The following is a 19,414-nucleotide window of genomic DNA, read 5'->3' as shown; positions in this document are numbered from 1 at the left end:
GCTCCAACTGCTTTAAGGAGAACCCAGAAATTTTTCCTTTCATTTATGCCTCTCTTCACAAACAGGGGATGAGCCAGGGCTTGGGTAATGCTGTAAGTACTGACGTGACTTGCACGTTCTCACACTGCTTGTTGCAGTCCATAATCCACATTCTCTTAATTCCCTGGAAATGAGGAATTTGGTAGCTGCAGGACACTGACTGTCAGAGAGCTGTGAATTTTTTCCTGGAAATGTAACACCAGGATGATGGGAAATTAAGGTAAATGTGTACATTTTATTTGCTCAACCATGTTTTTAAACTCTTAATGCTGCATTTAGATGGAGTGTCACAACGTTATCACCACCCTGACCCCACAACAAAGCCAGGTAGGTCTCTTACCTGAAGAGGCAAGATTTGATTTACTAATCACTAACTCCTCCTCCCAACCTGTCCTGCTTTTTTGAGGGAACTTTGCAGAGGGTTGGGCAGGGCTGTTGGGGTCAGTGCTGTGGGAGGGAGAGTTCAGCCTTCCCCAGCTGCTCTGAAGTTTTCCCTCTTGTTTCTCTGAGCTCTGCTTTGATCTCCACTCTGTTCTCAGTGCTGCACTGCTCCAAGCCTGCAAATATCACCCACGGATCTTTCCATGGCCCAGCAAAAGCAGTTTTTACTGTGGGAACATCTGTAAACTACATCTGTGAGCCTGGCTTCTCCCTCCTGGGGACAGCATCCATTTATTGCACAGCATCTGGAGCCTGGAGCCATCCTCCTCCCGTCTGTCAAGGTGTGGTTTGGCTGCAGAGAGAAAAGAACAAAGGACATTTAACAAGTTTTGCTTTAGTGGAAGGTCTGTAGAAGGTCTAAATCTGAGTACAGAATGTGTGATAAGCACAGGCTGAGTACAGAATGTGTGATAAGCACAATTTTTAGCCTTTCCAAAGCCTGCTGGAGTTACAGGGGTCCGGGCTGAGTGCAGGGGAAGAAATTCAAAGGGAGCAGGCGAGGCTGCAGAGGGTCAGTGCCTCAGCCACTCGCTGGCCCCCCTTCAGCATCCTGCTGACTGTCTCTCCCTGACTTTCCAGCTGTGAAGTGTCCGCAGCCTCCGAGCATCACCCACGGGAGGCTGAAAGGGAACGCCTCTGCCGCCTTTCCCCGGGGAGCCGCCGTGTCCTACAGCTGCGATCCCGGGTACTCTCTGGTCGGGAACGCTCTCATCAGCTGCACGGGCTCGGGGACCTGGAGCCAGCCGCTCCCGCAGTGCAAAGGTGAGTCTGTGCCTCCTCTGGTGTTTGGCATTCCACCTGCGACCGAGGCACTTCCCCAGATCTGCGGAATGACAATTAATTCCTGGCTACACTCAGGAGGAACTCAAGAGCAATGTCCTAAATAACCCACAGTGGTGTTTCTCATATTTCCTGTTCCCTCTAAATGTCCTCTTTCTACTGCTTCCAATTTCAGAGATCAGATGTGAATTCCCGGATGTCCAAGGTGTTAAAAAAGCCATTAAAGGAAGTACTTATCGCTCTGGCACTAACATCACTCTTGAATGTGACGATGGTTACGTGCTGGAAGGCATCAGTCACACCCAGTGCCAGGAGGATTTCAGCTGGGACCCTCCCGTGCCAGCCTGTAAACTGAGTGAGTGGAACGTAAACAAAGCAAAGATCAAACACAAGCATGAAAATGCATTTTAAACATGCAAATATCTGGCTGTATTTTTAAAATAAGGAAGTATACAGGGGTGTGGTTTTCAGAAATCTGGTGTTGCGGGTGTTAGCAGTGAGACACTGGCATGGGGAAGCTGGGGCTGCCCCTGGTTCCCTGGAAATGCCCCAGGCCAGGTTGGACATTGGGGTTTGGAGCAGCCTGGGACAGTGGAAGGTGTCCTGCCTATGGCAGGGGGGTGGAACTGGATGAGCTTTGAGTCCCTTCAACCCAAACCATCCTGTGATTCGAAAAGGTTTATTGGTGTTGATTGAGGACAGCTGAGAAACGCTGTACTTTGGTTGAACAGTTTGCTGATTTTCTTTTTTTCCCTTCCCTCCAGCATCCCCCAAGCCCGGGTCAGTAGGCCTAGGTAAGCAGCTTACAAACATTTTTGTCCCCATCTCAGTGGCACAGCCTCCCTCTGCTTACTTGGCAGATATACCCTATTGTGCATTTTGTGTAGTTTACACAGTGAGAATAACCTGCATTCTTCTCCCTCAGGAGTGGCAGCTGCAGCAGTTCTGCTGCTCCTGGGGGCAGGTGTTGTCTGGAAAATCATTTCCAAGCAGAAGGAAGGGTAAGGCAGCTCTGGCTCTTTGTTCCTGTCCCTCGGTGCCAAGTCCCAAGCTTTATAGGCTTGATACACTTGAAATATTTGCCTCAGTGTGTCCGGGCCTTGTAATTTTGTATCTTCAGCTCAGGTTGCAAATGACACAACCTGGAACTCATGGTGTGGTTATGTCATTTCATTTCAAGCCTCTCTTTCTTAAAGGAAACCGAACCAAGTGTTCTTTTACAAGGCAATTCATTGTTTTCTTCTTTTTCACGTAGCTATTATCATACGTATGAAAACTATAATTACAGAACCCCCTGAACCCAGACACTGATCACAAAGGCTCGTGTCTGCCATAGGAGGTATGGATTTCTATTCCTCAGCACAAAATATCAGTTAGAGCTGCAATAACTATACTGTCATTTATTTATATTGCTGACTGCATTGTCTCCTTGAATTACTATTTTCCTAATACAATAATTCAACTAGAAACCTCTTTCCTTTTTGTCTTCTGATAGAATATTTTCTTTTGCTGAATAGAAGACGTTTTAAACATATTTGGGTTTTAAAACATCCTATTTTTCTTTCTGACACCACTCTCAAAGTGTGTCTTTCCTTTTCCACAGTCTGCATAGTTGGTGTGCACAGGTCAGACTCCCAGACCAGTCCTTGCTTCTGACTTAAAGCTGCTTTTAATTTGTACAGATTATGAAAAAGCTGCAAAACTGCCTCAGGAGTAGCAGAGTCAGAAAAGGACACTGAACTTGGTTCCTGGGGTTTTTATTGCTTTCATACTTACTAAAATGGTGTTTTTACTCACAAGTGAATCTATTTTCTATGGTGGCTCTATTGCAGCCAGCAGTGAATTTTCACTGTTTATCAGCACTTCACCTACAAAGTGGGACATGCAAACAACATCCATTTTGTGTGATTTCTTTGAAACAAAGCATTTCCCAGAAATTCCCTCCCCTCTCTCCGGGTGGCGATGCAATCTCTGCACACCAGCACAAAGCCAGGAAATCCTGATTTGAACACCAGGATATCATCTCTTTCCTAGGCTGGAAAGAGATCTCATCCCTGCTGCTGCTGACCAGGCACCCGGCTTGTTCCCTGCAGCGAGGAAGCGCCGCTCACGTGGAGACTGGAATTCTGTGGCAGAAAAAAAGGACATTTTACTGTAAATCTTCAGTGCTGTTCTGCTCTCTGCAGTTACTGTAAGGATCTAATGAGGCTCAGACTGCACACAGTGCAGGTGCTCCCTGGCAGGGAATTCTGTGCACTGCTCCTGATGCAGAATAATCTCCTTTGTCCCCAAAAAACTGGATAACCACAAACCTTTGTAGGAAGAAACAATCAATAATGCACTGGCCATAACCCCCATTCCCTGTCCCCCTGTGCCCACCAAAACATACCTGAACAAATGTGGGAGAAACCATGTGTTAATTAATGTCTTAATTACAGCTGTATTTACATGTTTATTTCCTTCCAGCAATGCTTATGTGCAGTGTTCCTCTACCAATGCTTAACCTAATAAAAGCTGATGATGAAAATTCTGTGTCTTCTTTTATGCCTACCTAGAACTTTAAGTCTTTTCTGCTTTGTTTTTTTTTAAACATTTTTGGGCTGTTCTATTTTAATGCTGCTTCACCGCACACGGGATTTAACTTCAAATTTAACTTCCAAAGGCGAGCAGCGCTGCACAGGGGTGTCCATCCTGAGCTGGCTGTTGTTTATAATTTATCACTGTTTGTGTTCCAATGTGGCACCTAAACACACTTTCATTTCTTTCCCTCTTTCCTTGAGCTGCCCAAGAAAGGGTTCAATCTTCTCGTACCCAGGGCTGTAATACACTGAGGGTGTTGTAAAATGTGCAATATGTCCACATATTCCAAGACTGCTTTAAGTCAGGGAAGATCTTTGATGGAAGATCTTTGTATACTTTCAATCCTATTCAGTAAAATAGGAGCAGGCAGACGCATCCCTTAGTCAAGGGCATCCCCGAATGAACTATCTTTAAGGATGAAGTAAATGAAGATGCTGATGTGTACATTTGGCAAAACACTCAAGGCCGATGTATTCTTCAGCTGATCAGCGATTATTACCCTGATAAAAATAACACTTTCGGTTCAACCAGAGCCTTCCCGAGCATGCGTTGAACCGAGCCGGGACTGCGTCATTAGCGTGTCAATTAACTCATGACAACACAGGGGCTGTGCCTGGAATCCGCCCTACCCTGCAGTCCTGGGTGTGACACCGGCACGGCGAGCTCGGTCCGGGATCGCTGATAATCCCCGGACCGAACAGCGGCCCGAGCCGTCCCCACGGAGCCGCCCCGGCGTGAGGGGCCGCGGCGGCCGGGCCCGGCCATGGCGGCGGCGGCGGCGCCGCGCTGAGGGCGGGGCGGGCGGGCCGCGCATGCGCACCCGGCCGCGCGCTGCGTCTCCGGCAGCGCCGGGAGGGAGCGGAGCGGCCGCAGCCGCGGCCCCGCTGCGGGCATGGGGCGGCTCTCGGTGCTGCCAGCGCTGCTGCTGCTGCTGTCCGTGCTGGTGCTGTGGCAGCTCGGCGGAGCCCGGGCTCAGGGTGAGACAGCGGCCGCTCGCTCTTTGCTGCCCCGAGCGGGCGGTGCCGGTGGGGAAGGGGCGCTCGGAGCGGCGGGCGCGGCGCGGAGCCCGCGGGGGGCCGCGGCTGGGTGGAGGGATCGGGAACGGCGTCGGGATCAGGATGGGGATGGGGATGGGGATGGGGATGGGGGTCGGGGTGGGCATCGGGTTTGGGATCGCGATGGTGCCCGTGCCCTGCTCCCGCTCCGGTCCCCGCGGTGCCGAGGGTACCCTCAGGGCCTGCCGGGGGGCGAGGCTGGCAGGAAGGAAGGAAATGGCTCTAAGGGCGATGGTGCAGCCGCGAGGGTTTGGGCGGGTTTGAATCGAGGGAATTGTGACATTGTTCGGGTGCGGAGAGACCTCCGAGCGCGTCCCGTTCCACCGTGCCCTGGGCAGGGACACCTGCCGCTGAGCCTCCCTCCAGCCTGGCCTTGGAGCGGGTTCTAAACTCGGCTTTCTGTCCCTTACACCCGCTTTCCTTTTCCCTAAGAGGGGACAATGAGCTCCGTGAGTGGGGCTGGCTTGTTTGTTTTTCATGCTGCAAACGAAGTGGGTGTACAGTGAGTGAAGTCGTGTGTTTAACTACAAAATAAAGGCAAACGGAAAAAAAAATCTGAAAACAGGATCTGGAAGGCATTGTCTGGGTAGAATGACTAAAGAACTTGAGGAAACAATGAGTAACCCTATACGCGTATAGAGCTGGACGCTGCACGCAGTTAAAACCTAAATTAAAAAATTGGGAACGACTTACACATATCCTTAAGAGCTCTTGAATGATTCTGTCTCCTGTGCTGTTACACCTCGGTGTGTTTCTCTTCTTGTCGCTAAGGTGATGTGTTGTTTTTTCCCTCCTCTCCCAGGCTCGTGTCCCAAGCCAGAGCGGCAGCAGAATGCAGAGCTCGACGAGAGCTCCAGGGAACTCCAAGATTTTCCACCTGGGACCAAAATCTCCTTCACCTGCCGGCCAGGATACATTAGGGTCCCAGGGAAGTCGCTGACCTGGACATGTGGTAATAACTTGCAGTGGTCACAAACAAGCGTTTTCTGTACAGGTAAGTTTTTGTACCCCTTTTTTCCTACTGATATTTACCAGTTTCAGTGGCTTTGAAAGTGGGAATTAGGGTTTTGCCATATTTTAAATGAAGCTTGGAAAACGCTGGTGTGGGTAAGAGCAATAAGTGCTAAAGATTTTGTCTTTGTATGTAACTACAAAAATGTAGAATTTTTTATTTTCTTTTTCTTCCCCCCCCCACCCCTTCCCCCAGCAAGAAAATGTAAATACCCAGGACCCTTGGAAAATGGTTATTTTGATGCAAGAGATCTTACATTTGGTTCAAAGTTGACATTTCGTTGTAATGAAGGGTAAGTGTTTTGGTGAAGTTAATGATTCTTTTTTTTTTTTATGTTTACACCAGATTTGAAATAAACCCAAATTTTCTGTTCCAGTTCTGACGTGAAGTCAGAATTCTACCTGTAGCAAATGAAATTACAGCAAAATTTAATTTGATTCCGTGGTTTAATTACTCTTTGCATCAACCCTAAGTTTTTTAGTGAGATTCTGCAGAACTGCAGTGTTACCTCTGGTGACTTCTAATGCTCCTGTGGCAGAGGGGGTAGATATATATTCATCATCCTTCATTATTGAATAATTAAGTCAACAACACTAAGGAGGTTTTTTTATGTTTTCCTTGAGTATCAGTAATTTTAGGACTTTAATATTAGAGGATATTTCTAAAAATTGTAAGACTTCCACAGTTCCTTAGTGATTTCTCTTTTGTTTCTGTTTTGTTTTCAAAGTGAGACTGTCAGCAAAATAAGCAAGATTCTGTTCTCATTACAACAAAACCTTGTTGTGTTATGTCCCTGTAATCACAGAACAGAATTATTGATAAAAACCAATTTTTTGGTGCTTATTGGGGAAATGAGAAATTTAAATTTCACTTCTTCAAAATTTTTACCTGTCTAGATACAGATTAATAGGTAAGGAAGAGATTTCCTGTGATATCAAGAATGGAGGTGTTGACTGGAGTGGAGCTCTGCCTTACTGTGAAAGTAAGTAAATTACTGCCGTGTTTGATTTTCTGTTCTGATGGGGTAGTTCACTTACAAACAGCTGTGCCACCAACTTTCCAGTATAAAAAATGATGGGAAAGCAGGGATGATTTTTTCCTTAACTACTTGGGTTATGCCTGATGATTGACCACTGAAAAATGTCAGTTTTGGTGGTAATTATCTCCTATTAAAATCATATTATCTCATATTATCATCTCATATTAAAATCAACCTCTTGTTGAAGCTGAGGTTCTGTAGCTTGACTTCGAGTGGCTGTGTCAGATTTTCAGTGAAATGACTGAAAAACCAAGGTTTGCTCTTTGAGGTGAACCAGCTAACCCAGCAAAACCAATCTGAGCAATTTTTGTGCTTTATTTCCAGTAATTCCTTGTGAGCCACCTCCCCAAATAGCCAACGGGGAGTACGAGGAGAGAGGCAGCTACGTGTACCAGAGCTCAGTGACCTACAGGTGCCTGGATGTCCCCGAGGGCAGTGATCCCTTCTCCCTCATTGGCTCAGACACCATTTACTGCACATCTGACGCACACTCAAACGGAGTTTGGAGTGGGCCACCTCCAGAATGTCGAGGTTGTTGGAATTTTTATTTTTATTTTTATTTTTTTTACAGTGTCTGGCCCTTTCCTTGGAAGTGGGGTGGGGAGAATGGACTTTGCCTCTAGGAAAGAAGGAACAAATGCTGTGGTGCAAAGTTTGGTACAGTTCCGGTGAGATTACATCATCGTGGTGGATATGGATGGGTTATGAATAGAATATTGCTAAAATTTAAGTTAAAGCTTGAAAAAATACCTAAAAAAATTGAGTGTCTTGTTGGTAGAAGTGGCAAGGCCAAAGTGAGGGAACTGGGAGACCACAAATCCTGCAGAAAAATTGTGTCAAGGGCAAGGATGTGGGGGCTGGATAGGACTTGTAAAAAGCTAAGGAAGAATCCTGTTCCTAAAAACAGCCACTATGGAAGTGCAGGAATCAATGTTTCTACAAAGCTTCTCCAAAACAACTTGTGGAAATTGGCACGTAGGGAAAAGGATGTTGTGTTTGGTGCAATGTTTGTGTTAACAGATGTTTCCAAGCTTTGTTTTCATTGGTAACAAATGTTTGTGTTAACAAATGTGTCCAACCTTTGTTTTCATTTATTAATGCATGTTTGTGTTAACAAATGTTTCACCTCTTTCAGTGGTCAAATGTGAAGACCCCAGAGTTGAAAATGGGAGAAAAATGTCTGGATTTGGACTTCCCTACAGATACAAGGACTCAGTTGTGTTTGAGTGTAATCAAGGCTATTTCATGGTTGGAGCACAGGTAATTACCTGTGAAGCAAATAACATCTGGGTTCCTCCACAACCAACCTGTGAGAAAAGTAAGACTTTCTGTAATATTCCCTTTTCTTTTGTTAGCTAAAATAGAGCATCCTGGTGTTGTAGTGATGTCATGGGTGAAGGCAGGAGAAAATATTTGATAGAGGGAATTAGGAGTATGCACAGTGAGGAAAGCTGTAGTATCCTTCTGGAGTAGTGGAAATCTTTGTGTGTGTGTTTTTTTATGCAGTTCTTCAGCTCCTACTTTCTAGAAATTATTTTAGAGCTCAGAGAAATAATGAACCAGTAAGGATTTCTGAGCTGCCATGTCATAGGATTGTATTACCCTAATGAATGTCTACAGTGATGTTTAAGTTTTCTAAGGGGAATATTTGTACTTAAAATTGGGGTAAAGCTAAACTTTGGACATGTGCTGAGCTATTTTTCTTACATGAAGGCAACTTGTGTTTGTGGAATGAGTTACTGAGTTGTGAAATAAACTTTATTCTCACTGAACTTGTTTTAAATTCCTGTATTAGTTACTCCAGAGATGTGTCTTGCTCCGAAGATCCCCAATGGGGCCCTGATTCCAGCCAAAGGTGCCTATGCAAAAGGAGAGGCTGTGCAGATCAGGTGCAATGCTGGCTGCTCCTTCCCTGATGGCTCTGCAGAGGTGACAGTGACCTGTCAAGAACAGAGTTCCTGGGGTGCTTTACAGCACTGTTCCTGTGAGTAAAATTGCTAAAATCAGGAGCAGACTGACAAGTTTTAAATATCTGATCTAGTAATACATTTTTTTTTTCTCCCCCCTTTTCTTTCCAGGTGAGTCTGAAGGTTCTGGTTCCACACCAGTCATAAGTCATGGGAGGGTGATAGAAGGACAAAAACCTTCCTACTCTGTGGGGGATTTCATTACCATTGAATGTTACCCGGGGTACACCTTGCACGGCGAGGCTCGGATTCAGTACATTGGGGACAACCAGTGGGTGCCAGCTGTGCCAACCTGCCAGCTCAGTAAGTATGGGGGTCCTGATCCCAGACAAACCTGCCTGTGCAAAAGGAGCACTGTGCCTGCGAGTAAAATTGCTAAAATCGGGAGCAGACTGACAAGATTTTTATCTCTGATGTAGAAACACATTTATTACTATTTTTCCCCCCTTTTCTTTCCAGGTGAGTCTGAAGGTTCTGGTTCCACACCAGTTATAAGTAATGGGAGGGTGATAGATGGACAAAAACCTTCCTATTCTGTGGGGGATTTCATTACCTTTGAATGTTACCCGGGGTACACCTTGAATGGGGAGGCTCGGATTCAGTACATTGGGAACAACCAGTGGGTGCCAGCTGTGCCAACCTGCCAGCTCAGTAAGTATGGGCTGCAAAATCTCCACTAGGATGAAAACAGTCCTTTTGTATTCAGGAGAAATGATTTAATGCAGCTTCCTTCTTTGTTTTAATGGGAAAAATCGGGTTTGCTAAAATTAATCAAAATATTCATATTCTAAGTTAAATATTATTATTTAAATTAGTCTGCCTCAAAGATTGTGTTGATAGAAGTTCTTGACTTGAAATAGCTCTGTGAATATTTTTATAATAATATTTGAGCAAGAAGCATCTGTGTTCCTCTTGTGATACTGATTCCTTCTGTTTTCAGGTGGATATATTATAGCCATCATCTGTGGTAAGTATTTTCTAAAACCTTAAAAAAATACGATACAAATTCTATTTTTTATATGAAAGTCCATTTTTGAGTCCAATCACCTGGGACTGTAGCAGAGTGACTTTGGAGTTCTGGTTAAAGCTGCATGATTCAAAGAAAGATTGCTTAGCTATTACAGTTTAATTTAGTGTGAAATGTGTATTTTCTCATGTGGTGAGCTCACATTTCAAAGGCAGCTTGCAACAACGTGGCCACTTGGATAAATGTCAGAGCTTGGGTTTACTGGAGGTGTGAGTAAATAACTCTGCCAGTGAACAGAAATGTTCAGTCCATCCTCTGTCCTTGCCTTTGTTATCCAGATTTGTACAAACTTGTAAGAAGTAACACTGGGGTTTTGTCATTCCTGTTTTAGTTTCTGAGCTGGTGGGGTCTTGGTGGTCACTGGTTCTGAGCTGAACTATCTTGAAGAATCAAATATTTCATTTACATGGCTCATTCCATAAATAAGTTGGGCTGTGGGTTTTTTTTAAGGGGGGTAGAGGTGGGATAGACCTGTAGATGAAAACAAGGCTATTTCTGTAAAAGTTTTGTTGCTTTTTTGTGAGCTGGACATGATCTTTATCACTCTAAGGTGTTTTTTTTTTACTTCTTCCTAAAGTGATTGTGGTAGTTGTGGTGCTCCTGGCAGCATTCTGGATCTACAAGAAATTCTTCTCACAGAATGGGTGAGTAAACTTCCTTTTTATTAATCCTGCAAGTTTCCAAATGACTGAGCCAAAGCTGTGCTGATGTTTAAGTTTCTTGAGCTTTGTGTGCCCTTTCTTTTTCAAATGTCTGATTTTGTGTGAGCTCCTCCCAGCAACTGATGGGAGCTAAAGCCTAACCATGAATTTGTCTTTGGTTTTGGATCTGCTGTTCAGCTAAGCTGCTAATTAACACTTGCACTAATTTCAAGGAAGGAAAAGCCCTGTTCTCAAGCCTGTGTTTGGCAGTGTCCCCTTGCCAAGGAAAATATTTTGTCCATCTGCTTCAAACATATCAGTTTATCTCCTAAAGCCAGGGGGAGTCTTGGTTCTATGGGCTTGTGCTGCCAGAAGGTTTTCAGGTTTTTATTCTCCTCCTTCAGCCCTAATGTTGGTGTCCCTATGTTAAAGACTTGCAAAATCAAGTGTAAAATGCTAGATTTGTGCACAAGGAATTAGTGTTCTGTTTTTGATGAGACATGTAGGGTGTTTTAAAGTTTATCTTCAAAACAACTGGGGTTTATATGTGGTTTTTCATGGAGAGACAGGAGATTTAAATTCCTCTTTGTGCATTGCTTTTTGCTGTGATGTCTGATTTTATCTTCTGGAAAAAAAACTTTTTGTCAGGGAAATATTTTGTAAAATGCAAAACACTGACAGTCCAGAGCAGGTTAGGTGGTACACATGGAATGTCAGGATGAGCATCTCATCAGTGTTGTCTTTTTCCAGAATCTCATGGGATTTATCTGGAGTACATGACACAAAGGGAGGGATGCTTTAAATGAAGCAAACCAGAGGGAATATTCCCGTGGTTCATATTTGTAATGAAGTCCACACAGAGGACTTGGAGAGCCCTGGAGGGGGTTTATATCCAGTGAGGTTTTAGCCTTAAAATGAGCAGTGGAGTATCAATCCAAGGGCCAGAGTGTGCTCTGAGCAATTTGGTGCTTTTGAGCCACTGCTTTTGTTCAGTACTTGGGTATTCTGCAGCCTGGATGGGCCAGAAGAGCTCTTGGCAGTTCAGGGCAGCACTTGCTGCCTTCACCCGTGGGGAGACTTCTCAGGGCATAGAAAGCAGGAGGGATCTAAAGCAGCATCATCAAAAATTAAACTCTGTGACATTGCTGAATATCTGACAGCATGAAAAGCCTTATTGTGCCTAGTGCTTCCCTTCATCTTCCTCTCTGAACATCTGACTGCTAAAGCTCTTTCTTGTCTGAAAACCCTGATCTAATCTCCTTTTATGAAAGCCTCCATCTCCCTGTTTAGTGTTCTGAGTTCCTGATGCAGCTGAGCCTTTGTTGTTGTGCTTCCAGCCCTGATCCTTGCAGTTTGTAGCCTCCAAATGGCAGCAGATCTTTCCTTGGCCTCTGTTTCTTTGTGTGTGAAATGCCCTTGGATGGGACATTCAGTTAGACCTTTCTCCCTTTCTGCTGTTCAGCTCGTACACAGTTGATGAGAGTTGCAAGGAAATTTGTATTTTAAAAACTAATGTCCCAGCTGAGATGGAAGAAACTGCACAAATGAATTAATGAAAAGGTATAACTTTCCACTTCATTTGGACTTTTTGCAATGCAGATTAAGTGTCTCTTTTTATTGTGCTTTGCTTGGAATTTCAGGAGTGTGGAATCCATCTAGCTGGGAACCTTGGCTTCCTGTAGGAAAGAATCTCTTAACTTTTCATTCATTTTGGGAGAACAGGATATAATATAGAAATTTATCATTTAGCAGTGTCACTAAAAGCTTCCAATGATTTAAATCACATTTCTTGGTGTTGTATTTGAAGAATGAGTAGCATATTGCCTACAATTCTCAGAAGAATGTCTGCACCCATCCCAGTGGTGAGTTACTTTTCCTAGCTAATAGTTTAATTCCCTGTAATTAGAAGCTGGAACCACCTTTGGGCACTGCAACTCTAAAGGTAGTTGTGCATCCCTTCAGAGAAAACCAGATCACATCTCACAATTACTGATTCATCTGCATTTTTGCTTTCTAGAAGAGGATTAATGAAGGGTCTAACAAGGAACTTGTGAAACCTTCCTATGAAAAGGTGATTTCTTTTTCAAATCCAGAGTTCTGTAGCCCGGAAAAGAATCAAAATTCAGTTGCTTTGAAGCTGATGTCCTCTCCTGTATTTTAACCTCACTCCAGTGAGATGCATGTGATGAATGTTGGGGTTCCTCCTGCACTTGTGTAGGGTCAAATGGGCTCTTCCAAAATCTGTCTCTTCCAGCCTTGTTTGAACTGAGCAGTTTGCAGACAGGACAGCTCAGTTTGACTTTTCCTTGCCAGTATTTTGGCATTCCTATCTCAACAGAGCTGGAACTACAAATATTTTTTAAAATCAGCATCTTCTTTTTTTTGTTGCTTTTCTCCTTTGCACAGATTCTGAGGAGGTGATGGGTTCTCTTATTCCAGCTTAATGCAAAAGTCTTTTCATGTGCATAGTCTTGATTTTATTGACTTGTAAAGGACAGGTGAATTTTCAGTACTATTGGTGAGTTTTTATATGAACATAAAGCTTGGAGTTTATTCCAAAATAATGTATAGATTAAGGAATATAATCTTCACTCTGAAGAATGATGTTTCTAATTAAGATAGGATCTGTTTTCTGGGTTGATTTTTGGAGAGAAAAAATGAATCAGGAGATAGAATTCTTCATTCCAATCTTACCTTTACACATGATAAGAGAAATTACTGGTCTGGTGTGTCAAAACACTGGGAATTCTGGAGGTTTTCTTATGGAATAAGGAACTCCTTAGAGCCTTGGAGCAATAGCACTGAGGTTTGGCAAAACAGGAGTTATTCAATAACTTGGGACATATATAAGAATATCATTGTGAATTTGAATTCTTGTGTATTTAAGTATTGTAAAGTCGCTGTTAGTGTACTGCAGAATCAAAATCCACACTAACTAATATTTCATTTTTGGTTAGAAAATAAATACTAAACAACACACTGTAATTAAAATGAATTCCAGGGTGCACCTGGTGGAGTTATGGGAATCCTGTAACTGTTCTGGTGTTAGTTTTTGGTAATACCAGTCATCACTGGGAGTGATCCCTTTGGATCAAAGGCTCTGCTGCTCCCTGGGTCATTGCTGACAGTTCAGGAGCTGAACGAAGCTAAAATCTCCTCAGTCCAGCAGTTGGCAAAGAGAGGCCAAAGACTGACCCAGTTTGTGACTTCACCTGCAGCTTTAATGCCAAAACTAAGGATGTGCTTTCAGTGTAAATGTAAAACCTCTTGCAATGTAAAAACCTCTGATCTGACTTGTTTTTTTGTTTGTAGGAAACGTGACAGCACTCCCAGTTCTGCCGAATATAAGATGTGTAAAGCATGACTGCCCTTGCTGGGGTGGGAGGGACCTGGCAGGGGGATGTCCCTGGCAGAGCTGGACAAGGATTGATTCCCTTGCACTGGGGGGCTGCCCCTGAGTCCCTTGTGCTGCTGAACTGCAGGAGGAGGTGCTTGATAGGATAAGGAGTGTGTGTGCATCTAGCTAGCACAGATCCTGCTTTGCCCTCCCTGTCCTTCTGTGCCCATCAGCTGGGGGAAAGGCAGTACCTGTAGCATGCCAGGGATGTGCTGCAATGTCCCAGTGCCAGCTGCTGCTCCCTGCTGCCTTCAGTGCCACCTCTTGGCTTGCAGAAGGTGCCCAATATTCTCCTGTGTCCTGTAGAGCTCTGCTCACTCAAACCTGGCTGTCCTTCCCATCCCTCTTTGCAGCAGAGGTGGTGTAAATGGTTCTGGGGTTTCCTTTGTTGCTCGTTCCCTGGAGAGTCTGGTGCCATTGAAGGCAATGTCTTTTGGAAACTATCACAATTAAGATCTTATATACTCTACCTCTTTGTCTGCCAAAGTTGGTTGCTGTATATATAATGAATTGAATGTGCCTTGAAATCAGAGTTTTATAGCTTTTCCTTTGCTTTTGAGAAGGAAAAAAGCTATATATATATATATATATATATTTCTGATTCTTTGCTTTAATCTCACAAAGACTGCAGTGGATTTGTTGGGCCTGAAAATGGAAGGATTGTGTAGCAAAGGCATCCCCTGCCTGTTGACAGGAGATCCCTAATCAAAGGAACTGCTGAGAGCTCAGTGGTGGCTGCGTCCTGTCATGAGCACAGTGGAAGTTCCTTAGGGTGCTCCATTTTAGTGAGCCTTGATGTCAGGTCTGGAGATCTTCTGTTGCTTTCAGGGGTAGAAACAGGGGCTGTGTGATCCACCTTCCTTGCTTTTTTACTTGAAGTCACATATTCACATTTCTAACCTCTGGCTGCAGACTGGGATGTTAAATCAAGCTCTGAAAAGCTGGATTTAGCATCAGATTCCTGTTTAGAAGCAGAAGCTTTTCCCTGTCACTCGCTTTTCATGTTAAAGGAAAACCAGGCCAGTTCAGTTGTGTGAGTGCTGGTAGATGTGGTGGTCTCTTGTTTGCTGCTTGGTGCTTGTTCAGCAAATGCTTTAGTCCAGATTCTCACTCCAGGAGCCCCCACCACTGTGTTTGCCATTAGTTTAGAGTCACTGCTACTTCTAATTCCTCAGCAAACCCCATATCTTAACTAGAACAGGTTTTAGCTCCATGAATCTCACTATTAGCATCCAGACAGCTTCTAATTTTCACAGAAAATCCAAATAGCCTCACTTGAGATGCCTGAGGCAGCATTGGAAGTGCTCTGGCTTGTCTGTGGCTGCTTGGCACTGCTCTCCCTGTCATCAACAGATTGTTGGAGTGGCACAGAACTGTTTGGGGCTTGATAGGGCTTTTTGGGACAATCCCAGCAGTTGCATTGTTGGAGCTCATAATAGGCTGTGGTTGTTAGAAAGGGGCTTTGGCTCTGCAGAAGGATTTGCTGTTGGTGGCCTGGCTGATAGCTCAGCTTGAGAGTTGTTTGTAAACACTGGGATGTGTGACTGGGGCTGAGTGTGGTGCTGGTCAGGAGCTCAGCTTGCTTTGTGTGGCATCTGCAATGTGCTGAAATAACACTGGAATGTTCTTGATTGGGAAGTGAAATCACTGTAAAAAGTGGCTGTGTTTTTGCTCTTTCTGGATGTAAAGATTGGCCATAATTTGTAATATTCCAAATAAAAATGTTAAATTATTTAGCAGTAAGTGTTTGTCTTTCATTCATCATTGTGTTGAGCAGCTCTTCTGCCATTGTTATCCAGATGATTTTTCATGTCCCAAATATCAGGTGGAAACTGCTGAGATTGAAATTTGCAGTTTGTACACAGAATTACTCAGTGGTAGTGTAGGGGATGGGGTTTGACTTGCTGAGCACCTTTTGGGGTTTCCTTTTAGAATTGCAGAGAATTTCCCAGAACCTCCAAAATTTTACTCCTGAAAAAATTGGTGAGAAGTTGATGGAGAAGAGGAAACTGGGGCTGTTCTGGTGGAACACTTGAGGCAGAGCCCAGAAGGTGTTTTGGCCCTTTTGTCCAGCGTGTGACAAATGCAATCCTTAGAGGACAGAGCTCTGGTGGGTTTAGGTGACCTGTGAAGGAGAGCGGATTTAGGAATTGTGTGAGGTTCACACTTGAAATGTACTGAACTGCTGTGGAGTCAGCTGCTGATAGAGTGAAGCCTTTCAGAGGGTGGAATAGAAAAAATAACTTCATATGCTGGATTTCATTGCAGTTTGTGGTTGAGATGCTCAGAGTGAGTTGTGTGGAAATGATGCCAGACTGCACAACTTTACACTGTGGAGTTTGGGATTGCAGTGAGCATTGAGGGGATAAGCAAAGTTTCTGGGAATGGGATATTCTTTTATCTCCTTTCCAACCCAAACCGTTCTGGGATTCTGCTCTGTGCTTCTGTGAATCTGACTTAAACACTACAAATTAATTGGGTCTAATTGTCATGAGTCCTGTGCTGTTTTTCTAAAACTCAGTGCTGCATGAATTATTTCCTTTGGAGTCTGGAACTGATAATTAAAGGGAGGTGAACTCTGCTAAGGGAAAGCTGCATGGAATAAAAATGAGTTGTTGCCATCTACTGGTGACAGGGCATTGGGAGTAACAAAACAGGTCCAGAGTTGTGTGGTTTAGGGTTAAATAATGTGGAGTGACTGTGGTTGGTGGGTTTTCAGTGTCACACTTAAAATCAGTATAAATTAAGCCCTGCCCATAGCAGGGTTGGAGCTGGATGATGTTAAGGTCCCTTCCAAACCAAACCATTCTGATTCTCTGAATCCGAATACTTCTGAGGGTGGTGAAAATGGAGCTGGGGGCTGAAATGAAGAGACTTGCAGCACTTAGGTGTTGTCCAGCAGGGAACCAGGTGATCTCTCTACCTGAGACAGAGCCCAGGAGCATAGAGCACACAATTTTATTCAGAAGGAAAAAAAATAAATCTGTGTAAAGAACAGGTTAAGGCAAACAAACAGCACATGGAGTAGAAGTGGTCAGAAGGTTGGGTGGCTGTGTTGTCACACCCAGGCCCTGGCTTGCTTGAGTTGAAGAAGCTGAGTTATGTTTGAAGAGATGCTTCTCTGTGTCTGGAAGCATCCCATCCTCACTTGAGGGGATGCTGGCTGTCCTCATCCTGCAGGATGTTCAGCCTGTGGGGGAACTCCAGGTCAGAGAACAGCAGGCCAGTGGTGGTGGGGAGGCCGGGTGGTGCTCTGGATGGTGTTTGTTTGTGACTGGGGGGTGAGGGAAGGAACTTTCCCATTACTGTTGCTTTTCCCCCTACATCATAACCGATTTCAAATGGTGCTAGACAAAAACTGAGACTCTGAACACCAAGAGAAATCGGTCAGCCTGTGTAAGAGATGTTTTCCTGGCTCAGAGAAGGATCCTCTTGGAGATGACAGCTATGCATTCTTTAGAGATGACTACTCAGTGCTCTGATCAAACCTTCATCCACACAGGGATCAGCTTTTCCATGTCTGGGAACACGCTGGGCAGCAGGGAGGGCAAAACAAAGAGTTCAGCTTCATTCTGGGTTGGGATGCAGGGCTGGAGAAATGAAATATTGCTGGGAGGGACCAGCAGCAAACTGGGAAATTATTCTGGAAAAAGGAGTGGGTTCTGTGTGTGCTGGAAAATTATTCTGGAAAAAGGAGTGGGTTCTGTGTGTGCTGTGTGGCATCTTCGTGATGCCCATGGCAGGAGGTTGGAACAGGATGATCTTTAAGGTCCCTTCCAACCCAAGCCAGTCTGGGATTGCTGAAGGCACTTCTGTGTCTGACTGCTGAGGTCAAATAGTTGGGGGGAACTTCTGTGTTTGCAGAGCTATGAAATGAGAATCCTGTGGTGATGGAGCCCCCAAGCAGAGGGTGGAAATCCTTTTGCTCTGAGGCAGTAAATTCAAGGTTGATCCTAGTTTTTGGCTATCAAACATACTCTGCCTGTCAAGTACAAGAGCTAGCGCATTGGTTTTCATGCAACTTGTGGATCACTTTACTCTGGACACCTTGAACTCATATGCATTGTTTATTGAGCAGAAGTACAGGAGCAGGGGGCTGTGCTGGTGTGGCCCTGCCTTGGGAGGGTGCATACAGTGGTTGGAGAAGTGTCTAGAAATCAGATGATGTTACAAAGTGGATGGCTGGCAAAAAAATCACCTTTGGAAAAGGGGCTGATTTGAGGAGCAAAAGATGTTGCTGAAGTGAGCAGGTGCTTGGTCTCCTCCCACGCTGTAATTCTTGCTCCTAGAACACTGATTTCAAATGGTGCTAGATACAAAGTGGGAAAATCTAAGCCACCATGTGAAACCAGCTTCCAGAGGAAGACACATCTTGTGCATGGCTGCAGGCTGAGGGAGAAAATCCTTCATCTCCACCGTACCTAGAGAAAAATTCATTTATTTAATTTTATTAGACAGCAAGACAGTTACCTTGGGCTTAGCTACTTTATGGATACACTTTTTTTGTGGCATCTTGTGGATGGTTGAGGCTGGTGTAGGAGAAATTAAATATGTGGTGAGGAAAACCCCCAGCCTGGCAGTGAGTGCTGTTTCCTGCCCTAGCCAGGTGGAATGCACTCAAGTTCTTCCCAGCAAGTGATGATCAAGGTTTTATTTCTTGCTAGTGCAGAGCACGATGCTGATGGGGTGAGTGTGGGAAGTTTGTGTGCTTCAGGAACACTTTTTCCATTTCACTGCAGATGAAACCAGGCTGTAAACCTCATTCTGTCCAAGACAGAGAGTGTTCTGCCTTTGTGTCACTCACTGATCAGAGAGTACAGGACAGATCAGGTGCTTTTTGTGACAGGGAAAGGAAATGTGAGTGTCCTGATGGAGCGTCCTCTGTCAGCAGTCCTTGTGCTTTAAGTAAGCCAGGACTTGCAGATTTTGGTGAGACAACTTTTAAATTCTGCAGGCAGGATGAAAATAAATTGGATTGAAAGTACTTTGAGTGTGGGTCAGAGCAAAAAGGAGCGTTCACAAATTGAACTGTAAATGGTTCAGTGGAAGTTGTCGAGAAGGAGAGTGTGAAAATGAGTGGCTGATGGTTCCTGGAACTGAGCACTTAACCTGCAGTGTCCACAGCTCAGAGCAGAGGGAATAGAAGGGGTGTTGAGAAGCCTCTGAACTGCTCCACACATGCATAATTCAGGAGCTATCAACCCTGGGATAAGTGTCTGACCTGTGCTGGAGTAGAGGCCAATGTGGAATGGAACAAAGCACAACTGGAGGCAGCAGTTTCACTTATTGATGCCCTGGGCTTTTGGCAGCTCTGTGTATTCCTGTTGTAACCACATCCAAAAATCTGCTCTGGTGCCTCCATCCTGATGCACACTCCCAGGCAGCAGAGGGGAAGCTCAGAGACAGGAGCTTGTCCTTCCAAGAAAGAGGGGTGGA

At 44.6% G+C, this 19,414-nt stretch overlaps 1 protein-coding gene across 1 annotated transcript in view; it reads left to right on the top strand.

Annotated features, from left to right (window-relative positions):
* The window catches only part of CR1 (complement C3b/C4b receptor 1 (Knops blood group)), a 39,680-nt gene extending 23,959 nt beyond the window's left edge, over window positions 1–15,721 (top strand). The window contains exons 44-63 of the mRNA XM_059487725.1: window positions 319–366; window positions 579–761; window positions 1,060–1,242; window positions 1,436–1,615; window positions 2,025–2,054; window positions 2,186–2,261; window positions 2,516–2,550; window positions 4,632–4,817; window positions 5,698–5,889; window positions 6,103–6,199; window positions 6,804–6,889; window positions 7,271–7,477; window positions 8,082–8,264; window positions 8,742–8,930; window positions 9,025–9,216; window positions 9,373–9,564; window positions 9,854–9,880; window positions 10,518–10,584; window positions 12,044–12,141; window positions 13,894–15,721. Of these exons, the coding sequence (XP_059343708.1) occupies window positions 319–366; window positions 579–761; window positions 1,060–1,242; window positions 1,436–1,615; window positions 2,025–2,054; window positions 2,186–2,261; window positions 2,516–2,550; window positions 4,632–4,817; window positions 5,698–5,889; window positions 6,103–6,199; window positions 6,804–6,889; window positions 7,271–7,477; window positions 8,082–8,264; window positions 8,742–8,930; window positions 9,025–9,216; window positions 9,373–9,564; window positions 9,854–9,880; window positions 10,518–10,584; window positions 12,044–12,134 (2,444 nt within the window). The 3' untranslated portion in view covers window positions 12,135–12,141; window positions 13,894–15,721. The remainder of the gene's footprint in view (window positions 1–318; window positions 367–578; window positions 762–1,059; window positions 1,243–1,435; window positions 1,616–2,024; window positions 2,055–2,185; window positions 2,262–2,515; window positions 2,551–4,631; window positions 4,818–5,697; window positions 5,890–6,102; window positions 6,200–6,803; window positions 6,890–7,270; window positions 7,478–8,081; window positions 8,265–8,741; window positions 8,931–9,024; window positions 9,217–9,372; window positions 9,565–9,853; window positions 9,881–10,517; window positions 10,585–12,043; window positions 12,142–13,893) is intronic.
* Window positions 15,722–19,414: the final 3,693 nt, after the last annotated feature.

This window comes from Ammospiza nelsoni, chromosome 23 (assembly GCF_027579445.1).
Source record: "Ammospiza nelsoni isolate bAmmNel1 chromosome 23, bAmmNel1.pri, whole genome shotgun sequence".
Classification (NCBI taxonomy): domain Eukaryota; kingdom Metazoa; phylum Chordata; class Aves; order Passeriformes; family Passerellidae; genus Ammospiza; species Ammospiza nelsoni.
The sequence above is the reverse complement of the archived record's forward strand: the minus strand, read 5'-3'. Positions and strand labels throughout refer to the sequence as shown.